At 42.1% G+C, this 26,305-nt stretch overlaps 1 protein-coding gene across 2 annotated transcripts in view; it reads right to left on the reverse strand.

Annotated features, from left to right (window-relative positions):
• Positions 1–26,305, reverse strand: part of LOC124619778 (intraflagellar transport protein 57 homolog) — a 172,496-nt gene that overhangs the window by 51,923 nt on the left and 94,268 nt on the right. The window contains exon 5 of one of the 2 annotated variants that reach the window (XM_047146365.1): positions 19,565–19,724. In XM_047146365.1, coding sequence (XP_047002321.1) covers positions 19,565–19,724 — 160 coding nt within the window. Of the gene's footprint in view, positions 1–19,561; positions 19,725–26,305 lie in introns of both variants that reach the window. The other variant, XM_047146364.1, reaches the window with a different exon arrangement.

Consider the following 26,305-nt stretch of genomic DNA (forward strand, 5'->3'; position numbering starts at 1 on the left):
CAGTTCCGTCCTCCATCACAGCGGGACCCACCTCCTCTTCCTCAAAATCACCCTCTCCAAACTTTCCAGGAATTTCTGGCTTCCAGCCTTGCCTCTCAATCCTTCTTAAAAAACCTTAATCCTACTCTCAACATCACCACTGCTGAAGCCCAGGCTATCCGTGATCTGAAGGCTGACCGATCCATCGTCATTCTTCCGGTGGACAAGGGTTCCACAACCGTGGTACTTGATCGTCGGGAGTATGTGGCTGAGGGACTGCGCCAGCTTTCAGACAACACTACATACAAAGTTTGCCAAGGTAATCCCATTCCTGATGTCCAGGCCGAGCTTCAAGGAATCCTCAGAACCTTAGGCCCCCTACAAAACCTTTCACCTGACTCCATCAACCTCCTCACCCCACCAACGCCTCGCACCCCTACCTTCTACCTTCTTCCTAAAATTCACAAAACCAATCATCCCGGCCGCCCCATTGTAGCTGGCTACCAAGCCCCCACAGAACGTATCTCTGCCTACGTAGATCAACACCTTCAACCCATTACATGCAGTCTCCCATCCTTCATTGAAGACACCAACCACTTTCTCGAATACCTGGAATCCCTACCCAGTCTGTTACCCCCGGAAACCATCCTTGTAACCATTGATGCCACTTCATTATATACAAATATTCTGCACGTCCAGGGCCTCGCTGCGATGGAGCACTTCCTTTCACGCCGATCACCTGCCACCCTACCAAAAACCTCTTTCCTCATTACCTTAGCCAGCTTCATCCTGACCCACAACTTCTTCACTTTCGAAGGCCAGACATACCAACAATTAAAGGGAACAGCCATGGGCACCAGGATGGCCCCCTCGTACGCCAACCTATTCATGGGTCGCTTAGAGGAAGCCTTCTTGGTTACCCAGGCCTGCCAACCCAAAGTTTGGTACAGATTTATTGATGACATCTTCATGATCTGGACTCACAGTGAAGAAGAACTCCAGAATTTCCTCTCCAACCTCAACTCCTTTGGTTCCATCAGATTCACCTGGTCCTACTCCAAATCCCATGCCACTTTCCTTGACGTTGACGTCCACCTGTCCAATGGCCAGCTTCACACGTCCGTCCACATCAAACCCACCAACAAGCAACAGTACCTCCATTACGACAGCTGCCACCCATTCCACATCAAACGGTCCCTTCCATACGGCCTAGGTCTTCGTGGCAAACGAATCTGCTCCAGTCAGGAATCCCTGAACCATTACACCAACAACCTGAAAACAGCTTTCGCATCCCGCAACTACCCACCCAACCTGGTACAGAAGCAAATAACCAGAGCCACTTCCTCATCTCCTCAAACCCAGAACCTCCCACAGAAGAACCACAAAAGTGCCCCACTTGTGACAGGATACTTTCCGGGACTGGATCAGACTCTGAATGTGGCTCTCCAGCAGGGATACGATTTCCTCAAATCCTGCCCTGAAATGAGATCCATCCTTCATGAAATCCTCCCCACTCCACCAAGAGTGTCTTTCCGCCGTCCACCTAACCTTCGTAACCTCTTAGTTCATCCCTATGAAATCCCCAAACCACCTTCCCTACCCTCTGGCTCCTACACTTGTAACCGCCCCCGGTGTAAAACCTGTCCCATGCACCCTCCCACGACCACCTACTCCAGTCCTGTAACCCGGAAGGTGTACACGATCAAAGGCAGAGCCACGTGTGAAAGCACCCACGTGATTTACCAACTGACCTGCCTACACTGTGAAGCTTTCTATGTGGGAATGACCAGCAACAAAATGTCTATTCGCATGAATGGACACAGGCAGACAGTGTTTGTTGGTAATGAGGATCACCCTGTGGCTAAACATGCCTTGGTGCACGGCCAGCACATCTTGGCACAGTGTTACACCGTCCGGGTTATCTGGATACTTCCCACTAACACCAACCTGTCAGAACTCCGGAGGTTGGAACTTGCCCTTCAGTATATCCTCTCTTCTCGTTATCCGCCAGGCTTCAATCTCCGCTAATTTCAATTTGCCGCCGCTTATACCTCATCTGTCTTTCAACATCTTTTGCCTCTGTACTTCCGCCTCGACTGACATCTCTGCCCAAACTCTTTGCCTTTACAAATGTCTGCTTGTGTCTGTGTATGTGCGGATGGATATGTGTGTGTGTGCGAGTGTATACCTGTCCTTTTTTCCCCCTACAGTAAGTCTTTCCGCTCCCGGGATTGGAATGACTCCTTACCCTCTCCCTTAAAACCCACATCCTTTTGTCTTTCCCTCTCCTTCAGACTTTCCTGATGAGGCAACAGTTTGTTGCGAAAGCTTGAATTTTGTGTGTATGTTTGTGTTTGTTTGTGTGTCTGATGAGACTTACCAAACATAAGCGCTGGCAGGTCGATAGACACACAAACAACTTCGTCAGGAAAGAAGGAAGGAGAGGGAAAGACGAAAGGATGTGGGTTTTAAGGGAGAGGGTAAGGAGTCATTCCAATCCCGGGAGTGGAAAGACCCACCCCAGGGGGAAAAAAGGACAGGAACACACTCGCACGCACATACACATCCATCCGCACATACACAGACACAAGCAGACATTTGTAAAGGCAAAGAGTATGGGCAGAGATGTCAGTCGAGGCGGAAGTACAGAGGCAAAGATGTTGTTGAAAGACAGGTGAGGTATGAGTGGCGGCAACTTGAAATTAGTGGAGGTTGAGGCCTGGCGGATAACGAGAAGAGAGGATATACTGAAGGGCAAGTTCCCATCTCCGGAGTTCTGACAGGTTGGTGTTAGTGGGAAGTATCCAGAAAACCCGGACGGTGTAACACTGTGCCAAGATGTGCTGGCCGTGCACCAAGGCATGTTTAGCCACAGGGTGATCCTCATTACCAACAAACACTGTCTGCCTGTGTCCATTCATGCGAATGGACAGTTTGTTGCTGGTCATTCCCACACAGAAAGCTTCACAGTGTAGGCAGGTCAGTTGGTAAATCACGTGGGTGCTTTCACACATGGCTCTGCCTTTGATCGTGTACACCTTCCGGGTTACAGGACTGGAGTAGGTGGTGGTGGGAGGGTGCATGGGACAGGTTTTACACCGGCGGCGGTTACAAGTGTAGGAGCCAGAGGGTAGGGAAGGTGGTTTTGGGGATTTCATAGGGATGAACTAAGAGGTTACGAAGGTTAGGTGGATGGCAGAAAGACACTCTTGGTGGTGTGGGGAGGATTTCATGAAGGATGAGATCCATCCTTGTCTCTTTCATATAGTGTTCATTAAAAAATGACAATCATTCCACTTGGGACCTGTGGAATGGTACATTAGCTTATTTGTTTTAGTTGTAAATATCTGTCATGTATTATTGTTTTTCTGACATGTTCCACATCCTGGAGGACCTCCTCACTACGGATCAATTGAAATGAAAGTAAATCTAATCTAATCTAATGTAACACTGATAGGCCTACAGCAGGTGGTGGCACTGCCATCTAGCTTAGGACCTCACTGAAACACCATGTTGTACAGCTGCAACAACTAGCAACAATTGAGGCCACTGCTGTTGCAGTAGAGAAAATGTCAGCTCAAATTACATTTAACTTGGTTTATCGACCATCTGCAAGACCACTAGAACCCAGAGATGTTGAAGCATTACTGTCCCTTCACAGTAAACTTTTTATTGCGGGAGACTTTAATGCAAAATTTGGTGAGTGGCATCCCAGAGTAACAAATAATAATGTCGCCATCTACTGCACGTAATTTGGCAGCACAATGCAGTAGTCTTAGGGGCACCTAACCCGACACACTACCCAAATAATGCACGCAGCCGCCCTGACGTGCTCGATATACCGATGGTATGGGGTGTTGGACACCTCACTACTACCACAAGTCGAGTGGCTCTCTCTCACCAGACCGTCTGCCAGTCATTTTTGACATGGACACTGATGACGTGGACCCACGAAAACTCCATTGGCAGTTAGGGAGGGTAAACTGGGAACAGTTTAGGGAGGAATTACAGGACTCTCTTGGTGCCATCCCTGACCATGATATCATCAGCCCGACAAGATATTGCAGCAGCTTACAGTGGACACACTCCGGGCTATCGACACTGCCACACTCAACAGTACACAAAGGCCTCCTGACAGATCACATCAGCTCCTCCCTGAGATATTGCAGGCCATTTCAGAGATGAATAGGCTTTTCTGCAAATGGCAAATTATACACCATCCTGCCACCAAACACCACCTCAACTCGCTGTGCCGTGAAATAAAGGTGGCCGTGGAAAACCACAGAAATCAAAATTGGGCAGGCAAAATAGCCATGCTTCACATTGAAGATGGCTCTGCCTGGTGAATAACTAAGCAGTTCTTAAGGAAAGGGCACTGTCTTCCTCCTCTGCAAGTCGACTGAGGGGTTGTCTGAGAGCCTGATTCCAAGGCTAATGTCTTGGCTGACAGCTCTGTGAATAACTTCATGCCAATAGAGGATAATATAGATGAAGAGCACACACAAACTGTGCAACAATGGCTCCCCATTTTACTTGCAGATGACGCAGCTGATGCTACTGAACTTGTCACTGAGGAGGAAGTAGACGTCCAATTCTGCTCCATAAATATCACGAAGGCCTGCGGCTGTGTCCAGGTGGAAGATCTTATGCTGAAACAACTGCCACCTGATGCCTTCAACTATGTTTTGCAGACTGGCAACCACCCCTCTGCTTGATACATGCGGAGGTGGTTGCCATCCCAAAACAAGGCCAAGATGTGAGGCTTCCACAAAACTATCAGCTGATAAGTCTGCTGCCTGTTCTATCTAAGGTATACGAAAGAATCTACATCAAACGGCTCATGGAGCATGTGAACAAGGAGGGGCTGATTCCTACAGAGCAGTCTGGTTTCCAGCAAGGCCGCAGCATGCAACACCAACTACTGCGTGTTGTCGAGGATGCAATGGGAGCCCTGGAGCATTGAGAGTACTCAAGGGCAGTATTTCTTGACATCTCCAGAGCCTTTGAGTGTGGGTAGCACAAGAGCCTCCTCTACAAACTTTTTGTACTGGGGGTTCTGATGCTACACGTCACTCATTGTGTCATATCTGCGTGACCAGGCTTTTCACATTCGTGCTAAACACGGAATGTCAACTAATACGCCTGTATGTGCAGGAGTCGGTTCACGGCCCCCTGCTGTACTTGCTGTATACGTCTGATGTACCACGCACAGACAGGGTATCCCTTGTACTATATTCAGATGACATCGCACTCTTCACGTGTTCCCTAAGGACTGACATGATTCGCCGCCACTTACAGGAGGCATGCGATGTCCTGAGAGCATGGGTTACAAAATGGCACCTTACATTCAATGGCATTAAAAGCCAGGCTGTTGTAATAATGTGGCATAGAGTGTCCATGGACTTTCAGCCACTGCGAATCATGGGAGTCCCCATCCCCTAGTCTCGCACGGCTAAGTATCTAGGGGTACTGTAGTGTTTCGAGAATTTTTGCGTAAATTCTAGAACCACTAGCCCTTCCACTGTCTCGAACACACAATATTTTAGATGTGAGGAAGAAAGGAACCCTGTCTACTGTGCGTCACCTGTCTGTGTGTGCAGGTTTGAAGATTGTCATACGAAGACTGTAGATACGGAGGTCGAACAGCACTGACAAGTACTTGTCAGACGGTCCATGGAAGTCATAATGAAAGCACACGGCAGCACCAAGGAACTTCTGTGTTATGCTGTGCTATTGTGTAGCTGTGACTATTGTTAGTGAAGAAAGAATAATTGAGTGAAAAAAGATTTTTGGTAAATTTTCACTTGAACATGCTAGAGGCAAGACTTGTATAATTCCTGTATAATAGAGTCGTGGTCATCAAACCAACTCTGTTGTAAATGTAACTTCATTGTTTCTAATGTGAGACGACATGGGTGACTCACAATAAGTCACTTGTTCATGCGAGAAGTGTGTATTTTGTTCTTTGTGGAAGTTCAAATATACCAACAGTTGTTGAAGAGTATTCTTTGAGTACCTCAATATTTTACAAAGAGAGAGAGAAAGAGTCTTATATATTCCATTAACTAGCATCATTCTTCGGAGAAGAAGTTTCTAGAGATTGACGTAGCCAGCTACCCAGAGAAGAAGATCAGCTGTGCATACCAAGTAAGTCAACTCATGTAAGAGAAGTGTGGAGTTTGCACATACACTTCACACACTCTTAGTCATCAAAAACGTTAGTGTACCTCTCGATAGGCATCTCACCTGGAAGCTGCATATCTGTGAGGTCTGGGGGAAAGCACATGCACGTCTGAAAATACTATATCCCTACTGACCCAGAATCAACGCTTCCTCCACGCTGAGGAATTACGCTGTATCTGGCACTGATCTGACCAGTGCTAGAATATGCACCTTCAGTGTGGGGGAACACAATCGATACAAACATTTGTTGGCTCCACAGGGTGGAAGGGAGAGCTCTGTGACTCACCTTGCGCTTAACTGGAAGACCACCCGACCAGGACCTTGCGTGAGGGATCAGGGATCCCCATCATAAGGGGTCACACAAAACAGACTGCCCGAGGGTTCTATGAAGCATCACGGCAGTCTGACAATCAAGTAATTTCAAGTCTGGGAAACCAGAAGCACAGACGATGGACCACCAGGTGGCCCAACCTGCTTCGGCAGTGAGATAGGCAGAATACAAACGTGTCCGTGCTCCAAATACAAAAGAGGCCAAACAGAACAGATAGGTCAATATAAACACACAATAGGGAACACAGGAACAGTTACAAAGAACTTGTCTGCAATTTTTTAAAAAAAAAAAAAAAAAAAAAAAAAAAAAAAAAAAAAAAAAAAAAAAAAAAAAAAAAAAAAAAAAAAAAAAACAACGTTCCCAGCATCATGCCGTCAGTGCAGCCAAGCTCTCTGTGCATCACCCTTGCAAGGTGAAGGTTCAAATCACAGTCTTGGGTAGTTACATGTCATAATAAAATGACATAGCATGTGATAGGACTCTAGGACTCTACCTACACTTGTATTCTTCAGTTAAAGTTCTCACTTGATTTTCTAATTCTGGTGCTCGTCTCATCACTGTTGTACATAATGGTGTGTTCTTTGTTGTCGGCAATAAGGAACTGCAGCTACTAGACGTAGGGCCACATATCAATGCAGCCATGTTATTAAAAATAGCGCTAAAATTACTGTAAAATGTGTGGGGTGAATGGTTGCTTAAGCACTTGTTTAAATTTGTCTTTGCAACCCCTACGAGAGTGACACATAATAGATTATGGTTTCCTGAAGTCTTTAAAGAAGTCTTTAAATTAGGATTTCTTGGACGAGTTTGTGTCTGTAAATGATTTTTGGAAATCAAGAAATACTGCATCTACCTCGCTGCCTTGATTCATGGACTTCAGGATGTCATGTAAGGAAAGTGTGGGGCGGTGGACTGTCTGGCACGAATATGAGGAATCCAGTAGACACTTCCAATCTGTTCCTGCCAAGTACTGGGAATGATACTGGTTCACGATCTTCTTCCATATATCTCGTGATACCTGTGCGACAGCCTCATTCACATCACCCCATGTCTTAGAGGCACACTCATTGTTCCGTGACGTGTGTCGTCAGTCAATAAGACTAGTTTTGTCTGACACACATTAACCCACGTTACATCAATCCACATTATATTCTCTAGATGTACAATCAGCACCTCTGGGTACACTGTTAGCATCACTGTTCCACAGTGTCTGCCATTCCATTAATACTTTTATCTTAAACAAAGGAAGGACTTGTTCCATTACTTGTAAACAAATCACTTTCCAACACTGAAACAATCAACGTTGTACGTCTACATCACCTATATCTACACTCTGCAAACCACAATGAGGTGCATGGCAGATGATACATCCCACTGTACAAGTTATTAAGGTTTCTTCCAGCCCATTCTCTTGTGGATCATGGGAAGTTTACATCTATCTTAAAGAGCCTCCTAGTTTAGTATCTCTGTGACAATCTCCCATGGATTAAACAAACCTGTGACCATTCGTGCTGCCCTCCTCAGTATACGTTAAATATCCCCTGTTCGTCCTATTTGGTACGGGTCCCATACACATGAGTAATAATCTATGATTGTTCGCACAAGTGATTTGGAAGGAATCTCCTTTGTAGTCTAATTGCACTTCCCCAGTATGCTATCAATAAACTGAAGTCTACCATCTGCTTTACCTACAACGAACCTATGTGATCATTCCATTTCATATCCCTAGAAAGTCTTACACACAAGTATTTGTGTGAGGTGGCTGATTCCAGTAGTGGCTAACTGACGTTATAGTCATGGGATACTACACTTTTTCATTTGGTCAAGTGCACAATTTTACATTTCAGAACGTTGAGAGGAAGTTGCCAATCTTTGCACCACTTTGAAATCTTATCAAGATCTGACTGAATATTTATGCTACTTCTTTCAGAGAGTACTCAAATGTAGGTAATGCCATCATCTGCAAAAAGTCTGAGGTTACTATTAATATTGTCCATACTGTCATTAACATACAGCATGAACAGCAAGGGTCCCAACATGCTTCCCTGAGGCACACCCAAAGTTTCCTTTACATCCAATGATGACTCTCCATCAAAGATAACATACTGTGTCCTCCCTACCAAATGTCCTCAATCCAGTCACAAATTTCACTTAGTACCCCACATGAGTGTACTTTTGGCAATAAGCATATGTGTGGTACTGAGTCAAATGCTTTTCGGAAATCAAGAAATATTGCATCGACCTGATTGCCTTGATCCAAAACTTTCAGTATGTCATGAGAGAAATTGCAAGTTGGGTTTCACATGATCAATGTTTTCGGAATCCATGCTGACTGGCATTGAGGAGGTCGTTCTGTTCAAGATAATTCATTATGTTTGAGCTCAGAATATCTTTTAAGATTTTACCACAAATAGATGTCTAGGATATTGGTTGGTAGTTTTGTAAATCACTTCTACTACCCTTCTTGTAGACATGTGTGACCTGCACTTCTCTCCAAGAACTGGGTATGGTTTCTTATTTGAGGGCTCTATGACACATTATAGTTAAAAGAGAGGCCAACTCAGCTACAAATTCAGTATAGAATATGACAAGAATTCTATCGGGCCCTGGAGCTTTGATCACTTTTAACAATTTCAGTTGTTTTTCAACACCACTGACACTAATACTTATTTCATTCATCTTTCAGTGGTATGAGGATCAAATTGTGCAGTTCTCTGGGTTCTTCTCAATAAGGAACATCAGAAAACAGGGTTAAGAATTTCAGCTTTAGCTTTGCTACCCTCGATTTCAGTGCCTGTCTCATTCGCTGGAGACTGGACACTAACTTTGCTACCAATAAAAGCCTTCACATACAACCAGAATTTCTTTGGGTTCTGCTGAAGTAGTCATTTAAGGCATCACAGGCAAATGTGTTTCATTCAGCATTTACATCTACATGGATACTCTGCAAATCACACATAAGCGCCTGGCAGAGGGTTCATTGAACTGTCTTAACAATAATTCTCTATTATTCCAATCTCGAACAGCATGCGGAAAAAATGAACACCTACATCTTTCCATGGGAGCTCTGATTTCCCTTATTTTGTTAAGATCATCATTTCTCCCTACGTAAGTTGGTATCAACAAAATATTTTCGCATTCAGAGCAGAAAGTTGGTGATTGAAATTTCATGTTTTAAATATGTCCACTTCAAATCCTGTATCATGCCAGTGACTCTCTCTCCCCATTTCTCAATAATACGAGATGTGCTGCTCTTCTTTGAACTTTCTTGATGTACTTCGTTAATCCTATCAGGTAAAGATCCCACAATGTGCAGCAGTACTCCAAAAGATAACAGACAAGCACAGTGTAGGCAGTCTCTTTAGTAGATCTGTTGCATCTTCTATGTGTTCGGCCAATGAAATGCAGTTTTTGGTTCACCTTTCCCACAAGATTTTCTGTGTCTTCTTTCCAATTTAAGTTGTTCATAAGTGTAATTCTTTGGTATTTAGTTGAATTGACAGCCTTTAGATTTAACTGATTTATTATGTAACCGAAGTTTAACAGATTCCTTTTTATCACTCATGGATGATGTCACACTTTTCATTGTTTAGGGTCAATTGCTAATTTTTGCACCATACAGATATCTTTTCTAAATTATTTTGCAATTTGTCTTGATCTTCTGATGACTTTACTAAATAATATACAACAACATCATCTGCAAACAACCCAAGAGGGCTATTGAGATTGTCTCCTAAATCTTTTATATAGATAAGGAACAGCAGAGGGCTTATAACACTACCTTGGGGAACACTGAAAATCACTTCTACTTTACTTAATGAGTTTCCCAATTACTACGTATTGCACTATCTCTTTGACTGGAAATCACGAATCCAGTCACATAACGGAGACGATATTCCATAAGCATGCAATTTGACTACAAGCAACTTGGGAGGTACAGAGCCAAAAGCCTTCTGCAAATCTAGAAAGATGGAATAAATTTAAAATCCCTTGTCAATAGTATCCAACACTTCGTGTGAGTAAATAGTTATTTATGTTTCACAAGAACAATGTTTTCTAAATCTGTGTTGTCAATAGACTGTTCTCCTCAGGGTAGTTCACAATGTTCGAACACAATGTATGTTCCAAAATCCTGCTGCAAATCGACATTAATGATATGGGCCTGTAATGTAGTGGATAACTCTATTGCCTTTCTTGAATATTGGTGTGACCTGTGCAACTTTCCAGTCCTTGGGTACAGATCTTTCGTCGAGCGGGCAGTTGTACATGACTGTTAAGTATGATGCTATGGCATCAGCACACTCTGAAAGGAACATAACTGGTTTACAGTCTGGGCAAGAAGACTTGCTTTTATTATGCGATTTAAGTTGCTTCACTACTCCAAAGATATCTACTTCCAAGTTTCTCATGTTGGCAGCTGTTATTGATTCAGATTCTGCAATATTTACTTCATCTTCTTTGGTGAAGGCTGTGTTTAGTAACTCTTGTTTTTGCAGCGCTGTCATAGACAGTATTTCCACTGGTATTGCATGGATAAGGCATTGATTCCGTCTTGCCACTAGCATATTTTACATTGACCAGAATCTCTTTGAATTTTCTGACAGGTATCGAGACAAAGTTTCTATGTGGAAACTATTATAAGCTGCTCACATTGAAGTCTGCATTAAACTTCAAGCTTCTGTACAAGAGTGCCAATCTTTGAGGTTCTGCATTTCTCTAAATTTGTCATGCTTTCTTCATTGTTTCTGCAACAGCATTCTGACTCGTTTTGTGTACCACGGGGGATCAGGTCTGTTGTTTGTTAATTTATTTGGTATAAATCTCTCAATTGCTGTCAATACTATTTCTTTGAATTCAAACTATATCTAGTTTATACTTACCCATTCACTGTTAATTTGGAAGGAGCGGAGAATGTCTCTCAGGAAGGGATCAAGTGAATTTTTATCTGCTTTTTGGAATAGATTTTTTTTTGTTTATTTTTAGAGGATTTGGGAGTTACAATATTCAGGCTAGCCATGATAACCCTGTGTTCACTAACCCCTGAATCTGTTTTCATGCTCATTATTAGTTCAGGACTATTTGTTGCTAAGAGGTCAAGTGTATTTTCACAACAGTTTACTATTCGAGTGGACTCATAAACTAACAGCTGGAAATAATTTCCAGAGAATGGATTTACCACAATGTTGGATGATGTTCTGTGCATACCTCCAGATTTAAACTTGTATTTTCACCAACATATAGAAGGAAAACTGAAGTCACCACCAACTACAACTGTATGAGTTACATTTTTGAAATTAAACTCAAGTTTTCTTCGAACTTCTGGGACCGATGGCCCTAGTAGTTTGGTCCCTTCAATCCCACAAACCAACCAACCTTTTCTTCAAACCTTTCAGCAATTGTTCCCCCTGAGTTGGGAGGTTAGTATTAGGATGCAATTACTATTTTATGCCAGTTGCCAACCCATACTAACTTACAGGAACTATCTACTTCAATTTCGCCACAAGATAAACTGTGTCTAAAACCAACAAAAATGCTACTGCCAAATGTATTTAGCCTATCCTTTCTGAACACTGTTAGGTCCTTTGCAAAAACTTCGACTGAACTCTCCGGCTTTAGCCAGCTTTCAGTGCCTATAATGATTTAAGCATCAGTGCTTCCTACAAACGCTTGGAGCTCTGGTACCTTCCCAACGCAACTATGACAATTTACTGCTGTTACACTGATGGTTTCTGGATCAACATTCTTCCTGTGTTCAACCTGCACTCTTAGAGTGAAGCCCTTTTTGTGTTTCCTCGAGACCATCTAACCTAAAAAACTGCCCAGTCCACATCACGCAGTCCCTGCTGCCCATGTAGCTTCCTCCTGTAGTGGTTTCCCAACCTATTTAGCAGAACCTGAAACTGAACCAACCACAAGTTGAGGAACCTGCAGCCTACACAACTGCAGAACCATATGAGCCTTAGAACCATATGAGCCTCTGATTCAGACCCTCCACTCGGCCCTGTACCAGAGATCTGCAATTGGCCCTGTTGACTATCCTGCAGAAGGTGAGCTCTGCTTTCATCTCGCAAGCAAGATTAGCAGCCTTTACTTTTGTATCCCGCCTGGAAGGCGGCCCGTGGGTCTGCTCCTGTAAACTGAAAGGTAGGCTGAATGTAGAAAGTGAGTAGGAGCAGGAAAAGGTGAAATGCTTCGGTACTGCGTATAGGTTATAGCTCTTTACTGGTGTATGAACATATACAACTGATAATACTCAACTTTGTCTGAGATGAGGACGAAGGTGCGAAGCTGTACATCAATCAAGTTACAATGGCAAAATCCATAGTGGCTCGCCCACTGTGAAATAGAAACAATGTTGCTTGGTCGTCTACTCAGAATGTGACGCTGCTTTCCACAAGCTCAAATCTGCTTTGTTGAGTGAAAGCTGTTTGATTCCTTTTGATCCCTCCAAACCAGTTGTTTTGGCTGTCGATGCACCTTCTCACAGCATCAGAGTGGTTCTCTCACACCACATTAATTCTGTTGATCGCCCGATCAGTTTTGCGTCTAAGTTGCTCAATTCTGCCCAGCAAAACTAATCTCAAATTGAGAAAGAAGCTTTAGCTATTGTATATGGAGTGACAGTTTCATAATTGTTTGTACGCTCGCAAGTTCTATTTGGTCACCAACCATAAGCCTTTGATATCGTTGTTCCACCAGTCAAAGCCAGTTCCGGCCTGTACTGCACAGAAGTTGCAACGTTGGTCTTTGTTTTGTCCAACTACAATTACATTTTGTTTCGGCCTACGGCCCAGCATGGAAATGCCAAAGCTTTGTCTCGTCTACCTATCAGTCCTGACGATGTGTTTGATTCTTCCGAACTGTCCTGCATGTTTATTGATTCTCAAGATTAGATGAAGGTTTTCCGGTGGATTTTCGTTGCATTGCTTCCACGGCAGCTGCCGATGCTTCTTTGGAGATTCTTTTGCAGTATATTCGTACTCAATGGCCTCCATCTGCTACCCAGATTAGTGATCCCCTTGTATGGCGTTACTTTGCGAAACGTCACAACTTGTCTGTACACCACGGTGTTATCTTGTTGCAAACTGACAACGATCAGTCTCGTGTGGATGTACCTCATTCGTTGCAGTCAGAAATCCTCCGATTACTGCATGCTGGTCATTGGGGTATAGTGGGGACGAAGCAATTAGCGCGTCGTCACTGCACTTGGGTCGGCATTGATAAACAAACTGAGAATTTGCTTGCTAACTGTCACTCTTGAGCGGAGCATCAATCTGCTCCCCGCCAGTGTGGCTGACTCCTACTGCATCTGGGCAGCGTGTTCAAATTGATTTTGCAGGTCCTTTCTGGGACAACCGCTGGTTGATAGTTATTGATGCGTACAGCAACTTTCCTTTTGTTGTACCTATGTCTTCTACTACACCTGCCAGCACTATTTGGGCTTTGACATCTATTTTCTGCATTGAGTTCTTTCCTGAAGTTATTGTCTCCGACAATGGCCCCCAATTTGTGTCTTCAGAGTTTGATGCGTTCTGTGCTGCTAATGGCATTCACCATCTGACCTCAGCCCCGTTCCACCCCCAGTCCAACGGTGAGCTGAATGCTTTCTGGGTACGTTTAAGTCGCAGAAAAAAAAGTTGCGCGCCATGCACTCTCGCGAGTGCGCACTATGAACTTTCCTCGCTTCAAATCACTCCCAGCCACGCGGCACCCATTCCCCAGTGGAACTGCTACATGGCCATGGCCATGCCCATCGGTCACTCCTGCAGCTATTGCACCCGCTGCCACTGTTTCGCCTCGTTCTGGCTTGGTGCCGCACAGTTTGGTGCCCTATTGTGTTTTCTCTGGTAGGCAGCGCTGGGAGCAGGGGCGCATTCTTCGCCAGCTTGGCCACACCTTATTTGTCATTTATGGTCCCTCCGGCACTGTCAAGTGACACCAGAACCAGATCTGTTTATGCCATCCTCAGTTTTCTGTCGCTGGTTGTTTTCCGGCAGAACTGGAGGCTTCACGACTTCCGCCGCTTCAGCCCACGACTCCACTGATGGTGCCTCCGCCGCTCGCACCTCCACCACGGGTGCTCCTGCTGACGCCACCACTGCTGGTCCAGTCACCTGCGCTGGACGGATGCCTCTCGCCGCCGCCACGGCCTCACCTCCGGCCATCCCTGTCACCGCCGCTGCCGCTGTGTTCCTCCGCGGTGCTGGAACCGATGGACGCTGAGGCTGCCGTCACACCGCCGCCGCTGTCGCCCATGGAGGTTGTTGCTCCGCCTCCTCATTCGAGTATACCCAGTGGTGGTGTGCGGCCTGGGCAGGTTTTCCACGGGGTGTTTTCCTCACCCCCTTGCAAGCAATTTGGGGTTGCAGGTGGGCAGCACGCCCTGGCAGTTCTGCTGTCCGCCCCCTCAGTCGCGCTGCCACTGGTTCCCTGCACCCGCCGTCGGAAGCCCTACTCAATGATGGTGCACCATTTCACGGGGGGAGGGATGTGGTATTGATACTGACCATGCCACAATGTAGGTGCGCTCTACTAGGTTGGCACTACGACACCGACACCGACGACAACGCCCTCTAGCCGGCACTGTGCAGCTCTACGAGCGCCGCTCTGGATTCAGCCCATTTGATTCTGAGTAGACGATCAAGTAACACTGTTTCTACTTCATAGTGGGCGAGCCACTATAGATTTTGCCAGTGTAACTTGATTGATGTACAGCTTCGCACCTTTGTGCTCACCTCAGCCTATGTTGAGTATTATCAGTTGTATATTTTCATACACCAGTAAAAGAGCTATAACCTATATGCAGTACCAAAGCATTTCACCTTTTCCTGCTCCTACTCACTTCCTACATTCGGCTTACCCTTCAATTTAGAGGAGCAGACCCACGCACCTCCTTCCAGGCGGGATACAAAATTTACCACTTATCTTAGCTGCTCAAAACCAGAGAGAATCTCTTCTGATCCAAAGTGACACACTTCATTGGCACCAACGTGAGTCACCACCTGCAGTTGGCTCCACATTGTGCTCTTCATGGCATCCGGAAGGGCTCGTTCCACATCTGTGTTGACTCCACCTGGTATGCACACAGGCTTTCTTCTTCTCCTGGACAGCCATGTTTCTAAGGAGCCCCATAATGCACCTAACATTGGAGCTCCCAGCTACCAATAATCTCACCCTCTGTGACTGCCCGGATCTTGCAGGCTGAGAGGTTTCCTATGAAACAGGACAAGTGACTGTATCTGGCTGAGGGACAGCGTCAGCCACAAATAGCACTTGGAACCTGTTTGTCAGACTAACAAGGGAGGCCTTATGTTTGCCCCCCTGCGAAATCTTTCACCACCTATCATGTCCCGAGGCAACCTTCCACTCGACCACAGGTGAGGGGTAAACCTCAGTGTGAGCAGTAATTGGGCTGAACACTGGTGCGGACTGAACCTTGGACCCAGATGTGTTGAACATCCATTGCATCCCCATGGCCAGCCCACAACAGTGATGCCCCCCCACTACAGCTTCAAGCTGTGTAACCAAAGCCATCACATTGTGGAGCTGAGAGTGAAGTATCACCTACTCGCCTTGCAACCGCACACAGCAATCGCAGTCCCTATCCATACTAAAGACTATGGAAAACTACATTACATAGACAAATAAAGGACGATTGACACGCTCTACAGAACTCTACTGTAGACACCGACAAAAATGTAACAACTGTTTCCAATAAATTACATTAACATGCTCAGGTCCAAAAATTAAACTACCAAACCACTCATATCAAGACTAAATAATTTACTCCTGATTAGGAACATGAAATAAGCCATGAAATTGGTTTACTTTCCAACAAAAATGCGAGAACTGTATCTATTAAATTAACATGTAGAAATTCAAGAAGCTAAACTACCAAAGCACATAGTGAAATTATAAAATTCACTCCTGGTTAGGAACTTGTAAAATGTCACAAAATTGGTTAATTCCCTGTGGCTGCTTGTGTCTCGGCCAGCTGCTGCTGCCTGACTCTATTCTCAATCTATAACCATACGCTTTGTTTTACACCTATTATGCAGTAATCTCTGTTTCTTTACAGTGACAGTATACCATGGAGGTTCCCTCCCATTATGGTCTGTACTACAGGGTATCTATCCAGCACATGGTCAAATATTCTTTTAAACTTGAGCCATAGTTCCTCTCTTTTAAACTTGAGTCATCGTTCCTCGACATGCTCCAGCCCTGTGCTGGAAGTTTCTAGTTCCTCACTGAGATATGACACTAATGATTTTTTATCTAGCTGACTGAACATATATATCTTTCTGCTTGTTTTAGTTGTCCTTTGTACTTTGGTAATAATTGTTATCACAACTGTGTCATGTTCACTGATACCAGTTTCAATATGGACATCCTCAGAGAGGTCAGGTCTACCGTTGCCATTAGATCCAATATAATTCCCTCATGTGGGGTTCCTAACTATCTGTTCTAGGACGTTTTAAGAGAAGGCATTTAGTAATGTTTCACATGATGTCTTATCACACCCACCACTCACAAAACAGTAATTTTCCCAATTAACTGTTTGGTGATTTAAGTCTCTACTAACGATTACAGTATGACTGGGGAACTTACTTACAAGTATAATCAAATGTTTCCCTAAGACATTTAAGTATCTTTTTATTATTTACGATAATGACCAAAGCCTGTGAAATGAATTAAAATTCGTGCTGCGGCCCGGACTCAAACCCAGGTCTTCTTGCTTGCTAGGCTACTACAGCAATGGTGACCATCGTACTGTGGTGGTGTAATGGTTAGCATTTCTGCCTGGTAAGCAAGAAGACCTGGGTTTGAGTCCTGGCTGCAGCACAAATTTTAATTCATTTCGTCTGCTTCGATCATTACATGCAAGTGAACTGAGGTTTTCTTTAAAATTTTCAGTTCCATCAGGAGATGAGCCTGGTGAGCAATAGAAGGATAGAATTATCATTTTATGCTCACCGCTGATACTGAGTCTTGCCCAAACAATCTTTCATGCAGCTTCAGTTTCTATTGTGGTGGATTTAGGTTTCTTGTCTACTGCAACAAATACATCACCTCCATTCTTCGTTTGGCTACCCTTTTAATAAACACTTAAATTTTCCCACATAAATCTCACTGCTATCAATTTTAGGTTTCAACCAGCTTTTTGTACGTAGTGTTATGCAAGCTTCACTACTTTTCATCAGCACTTCAGACTATGGCACTTTGTTGTGAATGCTTCAGCAGTTTACCATTAAGATTTTAATACTCTCATCTGTAGGAGACATTTGTTTCAATCCTACACTGATACGTCTAGGTTTTGTACAGGTACTGTTTTCTGGATTGGATGGAGAGTTGCCTAACCTTAGAAAAAGGACAACCACGGAAGCACTCCACACACAGTCAGCATTTTACCTGCAGGGTACTTTTCCTTCAATAATATGCACATAAACATGCTGCTTAGTTGCATTTTCATCAAAGTTGTCAATATCTGTCACTTGATAGAATTTCTTTCTTGTCTCTTCGGGAATGACAAGAACAGAGCTTCCAACTGAATCTGCACACTCCTCCTCCTTTGTCATTCTCTTCATTGTCGGATGGTAGACAGTCAAAGCTTCTGACACACTGATGATTATTTAACTTATTGGTATCAATCACCATTGTCTCTTTCACTTTCAGACTTTGTCTTTCCTCCACTACAGAAAGCCATTATCTCAATCAATGACATTAAGTTCACAGACAGAATCTGTGGAATACAAACATGCAAACCCCTCGAATAGTATGCATCATAACACTGACTGAAAACAAAAGCCATCTAAACAGTACTCCAGCAACAAAGAGGTATTGCCATATAGGCCAACAAAATGACGTTATGCGATCGGTTGAGGTAGGCGCACAAAGCCACCACTCCCAGTCCACAACTACTGTCAGGTATCTGTTTACACCAAGTTAGCTGTAGCTTAGCTATGATTACAGTGTAAGACAATACCTCAAACTTGGAGGTTATTGGGAGAGGTGTAACATGCTAAGTCCTTCCTGGTCCCCATCTCCTCTGTACAGGGAGTCTAGCACTACCACTGGCATGCCACTGATAGTTGAGTGGACCAGTAGTGACAAATCCTATAATTCCAGTAAAGATGACAGAATCCACAGGAGAGGACGGTACTGGCAGTCAACTCTCAGGAGCCCTCCAAAAAAACCCATTCGCAGCCGGTTCCAGTTACCTGACAGTGGACTGGCTGATTTCTGGTCACTTACGTAATCAAGTATCTCTTTCCATCTTTGAGAATTGCATTCATGGTGGGACTGCTTTGTGGCTGGTGCAAAAAGTAAACAAATAACTAAAATAAGCTTGTGACAATCTTTCAGTTTCTGGATCTGTTAAGCTAAATATATTACTAATTCCCTTTACAAATTGAAACAATTAATATGCAAAACCAGATTTCTACTACGGCAACAGAAAAACCCAGGATAAAAGTTACCAGTTTCCTTATACTTTTTGAGATTAGATTCACTAATGAACTCGAAAATACTATTAATTTATGATGAATGCTAACAATACCCACTTCTATTGAAAGATAAAACTAAATGCAACACAAAATGTTAGTTGTAATGTATGCTACGATAACTTTAAATCACAAACATTGATTCACTTCGAAATATGTCATCCACAATACACGTAACTTCTGAAAATTCTCAAGAATATATGTTTATTCGAATGAACAATGTAGGAAAATACAGATTGCTACTTACTTTAAAGAAGACACATCAAGTGGCAGAGAGGCACAATTAAAACACACACATAGCTTTCGGTCATAGCCTTTGTCAGTAAAACACACACACACACACACACACACACACACACACACACACACACACACACACAAACTTTTTATAATATGTATGGATAAAGAAGAAAAAAGATTATCACAGAAGACAAATTACAGTCTTTGAGAAATATCACTGGTGCAGATAAATAGTGTAAAAAGTGAACCAAATATAACTGACATGTAGTTTTTGGTGAAAGTGCAGTGGTCAACTACGTGTGGAAAAGGTTATGAACAAAAGCACCACTACATTGCTGAAGCTCAGTTTATGGAGGTCATCAACATGCAGCATATTTTCTTCGTCATCGTCTTCCTCATCTGTATACTCGGCTGTCAGTTCTTCTTCTTCGAAGTTTTCCTGCAGTTGCTCTATCTCCTCCTCAGCCTCTACCTCAACTGCTGGCTGTGGTCTGGAAATGAGCACACAAGGAAACTACTAAGAACAGGACAGGGAAAAGTGAACACATGATGACTAAATCTGGAGGTGGAAAAAGAAACAGCACAATTAATAATAAAAACAAAGGTTCTCACATATTTAACACAAGTAGTACTTGCAGCTGTGACTGAGCCACTTGGAGATTTGTAAATTACATGCTGGAATCCAATTTTTAGCTATACGTCTTTGTACTTACAGAATCATAAAATAATTCTTAAACATATATAGCAATTACCCCCAACTTTAAGAATTATCCATTCCCTCTCTGAAGTGAGTCTGAAGCATTACTGTAATTTATTTAATCCTTACCTTCATGTGTTTTACATTTCAGCTAAGACATTGAATTCTAAAATCTAGATCAGAGTCTTGGCAGTATTTCCCTACAGCTCATATGTTGCCAACACATCACTTTTCTATAGCCAATGGGGTGATATGTTTACATAACCTACGAGGGGTGAGAAAATATGCACTGAATTTCTAACCACAAAATAGAAACCTTTTTTCTTCACTGTTGTCACAAATATTTGACGGTTTTTACTGAGTATGTCAAAAATTATGAGGTTGTAATTAGGTTCAAATGTGACAGTTTGCTCACAAGTTGGCAAAGCCAATGGATGTGAAAGCTAAAAAAGCTCAGTTACGGTGATAAACTGTTCTGTAGTTCAGCTTGAGGTTACTGATAGACAGGAATGTGACAGTCTGGTTGTGAGTTGGTAAAACCAATGAATGTAAAAGCCAAATAGCCTCATCATGGCGACGAACTGATGTGCTGCTTAGCCCAAGATGTAGGTTAATTAAATTAATAATCTTTGTAGCCACATATATTTGTTCCTTCTGAATATGTCAAGAATTACAAGATTGTGTTTAGGCTGGGACCTAAAAGCACAGCTTAAATTAAACTAATAATCTTGGTTGTCAAAATATTTGCCTGTTACTACTGAATGTGTTACAGTTTCAGAGGCTGTGATGCTTGACTTGAAAATGAGACAATATTCTTTTGGAACACATTGTGTGTCCTGCTCGTTCATTGACTGAGTAGAGTCACCAACTGACACAAACTATTTCCATCCCATTATACCTCATAGTGAGCACTGCCAACATTGAAGCACAAAACACATCAGTACACCACTGGCCTTGATCTAGACTTGTGCCATTTTGACTTCTCATGACTCTACACAAACAAAAGTATCTGGGACAGTAGGCTAGTAAAAGAGTTTCATCAATATTCAATATAGCTAACATGTTCAGAGCATCACATAATTCTGTTTCATGTTTTAGACATCCGCTTTTATACAGTACAATACAATTTTTTGCTGAAAAAATTGTTGGCAGTGTTTAGGACAGTAGCTCAATGGGAAAGTGCCAGGCTACATGTCCAAAGGTCTGGGCTTTGATCCTCAGTTATACCAAGGATTTCTCTTTTCTGTCAGTTATCACTTAGTTGATTGTTGGTGACGGGTTCGGTGGATCAATTGGAAGGTCAAGACAAGGCAAGAGCATACCACTTCCAATAGACTATGGTGTTGAAACTAACATTTGGATTGGCAGAGCTTCACTTTGTACTTTTTATGTTGGTGCTAGTACTTAGCTAGCAACATTAACCACCATAAGCACAACACTGTGAAACATGCAGATCACACAACCATACTGCTACAATTCCAGATGGTGCCAAGTGTAGATCGTCACTGTGTTGACTCCCGCAAAAAGTGTAAAATGAATGAAGAAAAGCGTTCAACTTGCAACATAATCAATGTACATTGTGATAATTTGTGCTTCTCATGATACATCATCAAAAAAGAAACTGAAAGTAGCAGAGACTCAATAAGATGAAGTGTTGAGAATTATGCATCTATGTCATCCTATGACGAATCAACTGTAATATTAGGCTTGGACCCCTGCCACTGCGAGAAACATACAGTTATAGGTATAATGTGCAATATATGCAAAACTACACATCATTATAAATGTGTTAACACAGATCCAAAACATAAAGTATGGTTCTGTAAGAAATGTAGCAGAGATAATCTAATTCAAAAACCTAATGAGAAGGACTGTTTGACAAGCAAAATAATTGCAGTGCTCCTGGAAGAGGTATGTTTTAAAACACAAATGTAACTAATTCACACAGTAGAAAGCAGAGGTTGCAAATGCATCACAAAGTTAACTACACCCAGATACTAGAACTCATATTATAACGTGTGAAAAAAGTACGGGAGAGTAGGTAGAAATTGTGTCAGATGCACTTTATGGGAAAGTAAGTTCCATTTTCTGTGCAGTAAAATTAATCCATCACCAAAAACTGACCAAAACACAATAACATAGCATACACGTGATAACTACAGAGATGATACTACATACATACACCCATTCGACTAAAGCAAAATAAGTGATGAAAATGATTCAGAAAATGTTACTTAAAGTACACAGATACGTGATTCAGCTATTGCTGTTCCACAGAATACTCAAATGCCATGTCACCATATGCCCATGTCACAGCAAAAAATCCATGATCACTTGGGGAAACTTTACATCCTAGCTGATATCCACAGATGCGGAATCACCTCAAATGTTAATGAAGCAGCAATCAAATGTTAATGAAGCAGCAATTGTGAAGTCCTTGAGTTTTGTCAAGCCCACAGCATCCCTCTCTGAAATCATTAAGAATGTTCACACCGAAGAAATTATCAAGTTGCCTTCAAATGACTTTGTTTGGCAGCTCTAATGATGCATACACGAACGAAAGACACCCAGCTTACTCAGAGTTAAAGAAGCACCTGGGTCACTTGTCGCACACAAACGTTCAACGTTCTCTTCATGAACATTCCACACCGCTATGATTTGCCACCTTGATCTTGTGTAAACTAGGAGATTTGTGCTGTAATAAGTGTTTTTCGAATACATGCAATCAATTCAAAAATGTTTCTGTTGTTGATATTAGCAGCACTGGGCACATATTCATAATTTCATTTGAATGGCCTAGAGAAGCACACTGTGACACACAAATTACCAGAAGAAATCAAGAAGCACCAGCAAGCATCTGCAGCACCAACAACAGTATCAGTATTAGTAACATCACAAATATCAGTAACAGCTGATACAACTCAAGTAGCAGCAGCACTCCTCCACTTAATGAGATATTTTTTATGGTTTCAAATTAAGAAAAGGAAAAGACTATGACAAACCAGCCTGAAAACTATCAGGAAAAAAGTAGTATTTAACCAGGTAACAATAAAAGTAAAAATGTTCAAAATAATGTATTTGAATATACAGTGCCTCAAGAATAAAAGTGTTGGATTTAGTAATAGCTATAAATAATTTTGGTGACATCTACTGAATTTGTTTACCTGAACATTGGTGCAAGGATAAGAAATGTAAGCAATTTTAAATTAGCATCTCATTACTGCCACAGTGTTTGTAAAAATAGTACAGTATGCATTTACACAAGAGCAGAATTACAGTTTAAAGCAAAAATAGAAGTGGACCATATAAATACTGAAAAACATTTTGAACTGTGCCACAGAGGTAAAAACTGATGAGAAGAGAAAAAAACTAATTCTCATATCAGTGTTTAAATCACCAGTGGGTGAGAAAAACATATTTTTTAAGAAGTTGGGGGCAGCGTTCAACACTTTTCATAACAATGAAGTGATTTTATCATTATGTGAACTTTAACATCAACATCCGAAAACCTCTCGTCACTTACCTTTAAATCTGCTAACAAGGTATACACCACTGTGAATGCACATGCCTCCATAAATGAGGACAACAGAAAGGACAAAGAAAAGGTGAAATGTTTTTGTGACCAACTCAATGATGTGCAAAATATCCCAGAAAAAACACCATGTCCTATTTATTTTATTTATTTATGTACACGTCAAGTTCCGTAGCACCAAATTGAGGAGCAAATCTCTAAGTCATGGAACATGACAGTGCATGAAATTACAACATAAAAGTAATAACAGATAAAAATAAAATGTTTATGAACCCGAAAAAAGTCAATCCGTAAGTTCAATTAAATGAATCAACAATACAACAAGAATCAGCTTAATTTTTCAAGGAGCTCCTCAACAGAACAGAAGGAGTTACCCATGAGGAAACTCTTCAGTTTCAATTTGAAAGCACTTGGAGAACTACTAAGATTTTTCAATTCAAGTGGTAGCTTACTGAAAATGGACGCAACAGTATACTGCACACCTTTCTGCACAAGAGTTAAGGAAGTCCGATCCAAATGCAGGTTTGATTTCTGGCAAGTATTAACTGAGTGAAAGCTGCTTATTCTTGGGAATAAGCTAATACTGTTAACAAGAAATGACAGTAAGGAATATATGTAATGAGATGCCAATGTCAAAATACCCAGACTCATGAACACGGGTCGACAAGAGGTTCGTGAACTTACACCACTTATTGTCCATACTGCCCATTTATGAGACAAAAATATCCTTTTAGAATAGGAAGAGTTACCCCAAAATATAATACGATACGACATAAGTGAATGAAAATAAGCAAAGTAGACTAATTTTCATGTCAAACCATCACTCACTTCAGATACCGTTCAAATAGTAAAAATCGCAGCATTAAGTCTTTGAACAAGATCCAGAACATGGGCTTTCCATGACAGTGAACACTTAGAAATTTGAACTGTTCAGTTTCACTAATCATATGCCCATTCTGTGAAATTAAAACGTCAGGTTTTGTTGAATTACTAAATCTCATGTTAGTAAATTGTCGAAGTATCTATAGCAAGATCCCCGAGTTACTCTCCAAAATAAACAGTAGTAATGCCAATATTGTATTAGGCACCGAAAACTGGTTGAAACAAGACATAAATAGCAGTGAAATTTTGAATTCTGATTGGACAATGTTTAGGAAGGATAGGACTGATGCTATGGGAGGTGGTGTGTTCACTGCAGTTAAAAGCTGTTTAAACGCAGTTGAGATCGATACCGGGTCGGACTGTGAAATAGTCTGGATAAAGATGTCAATCAGCCAAGGAAAGACCATTGTATTAGGATGTTTTTATAGACCACCAGCATCCGCAACCGCAACAAACGTCGCAGAATGTATCAGGGAGTCTTGAGTATATAGGAAATAAATATCCAAATTATTCATTAGTTATAAGTAGAGACTTTAATCTGGCATCCACTGACTGGAAAAATTACATGTTTATCACTGGAGGCAGAAGCAAAGACTCGCGTGAAGTTATTCTAGGAGTGCTCTCAACATACAACCTAGAGCAATTGCTTAGAAAACCAACTCGAGATGGGAACATATTAGATATCTTGGCGACAAACAGACCTGATCTTTTTGAGGAAGTTAATCTAGAAGAAGATATTAGCAACCGTAACATTGTTGTGGGTTCTATGTCAGTGGAAGTTGCAAAAAAAAACCACAGAAACAGCAAAGTTTTCTTGTTTGGGAAAGCAAATAAAAGTGTCATTAATGAATATCTTCATCGTCAGCTCCTAGTATTCACCGTGGGACACAAAGATATTGAGCATCTTTGGTCGGAACTTAAAGGTATTGTCCACCAAGCGCTAGAGAAATACATGCCTAGCAAAAATATAGGGGCGGGAAAGGATGCACCTTGGTTCAACAAGAAAGCGGAGAATTTTGCACAGTCATTTTAAATGTAGTCACTGTCCCACTGACAAACAGAAATTATGCAAAATGAAAGCAGCTGTCAAAAGGTCAATGACAGACTCTTTTAAGGAATTTGAAAGCAATATTTTATCTGCAGATTCTAAAAATAAGTCCAAAAAATTTTGGTCGTACATAAAATCTATGAACGCTACAAATAATTCAATACCTTCTCTTGCTGACAGTACGGGTAATGTAACGGACGATGATAAACAGAAGGCCGAATTTCTAAACCTAGCTTTCAAAAGCTCATTTACGGTAGAGGACTGCAGCACCATTCCCCCTTTCAATTATCGAACAAACACAAAGATGGCTGACATAGTGTTTAGTGTATCTGGGATTGTAAAACAGTTAAGATACTTAGACGCCAGGAAGGATTCCTTGACTTTCGAAAGGCGTTCGACTCATTTCTGCACTGTCGCTTGCTCCAAAAAGGGTGCACTTACAGTCTATCCAATGACATATGTGGTTGGATAGAAAGTTTTATTACAAACAGAAAACAGTATGTCGTCTTGAATGGGGGGACTTCAACAGAAACTATCGGGTTGATGGTATTGACAGTGGCATTAGACTGTTTTCCGATGATGCTGTAGTCTACAAGAAAGTAGTATCACACGATAATTGTGAACAAATCAGTGAGGATTTGTAGAAAATAAATGCGTGGTGTAATGACTGGCAGTTATCTCTGAATATTAGTAAGTGTAACCTACTGTGCATAACAAAGTGAAAATCCCCATTGATGTACGAGTACAAAAGAAATGCCCAGTCTATGAAAGCAGTAACATCCGTCAAGTATCTGGGTGTGACTATTCGAAATGATTCCAAATGGAACGATCAGATTACACAAGTAACAGGTAAGGCGAACTCTAGATTGTGGTTTACTGGTAGAATCCTGAAGCAATGCAGTCCTTCAACAAA

Source organism: Schistocerca americana, chromosome 6, assembly GCF_021461395.2.
Source record: "Schistocerca americana isolate TAMUIC-IGC-003095 chromosome 6, iqSchAmer2.1, whole genome shotgun sequence".
In the NCBI taxonomy this organism is placed as follows: Eukaryota; Metazoa; Arthropoda; class Insecta; order Orthoptera; family Acrididae; genus Schistocerca; species Schistocerca americana.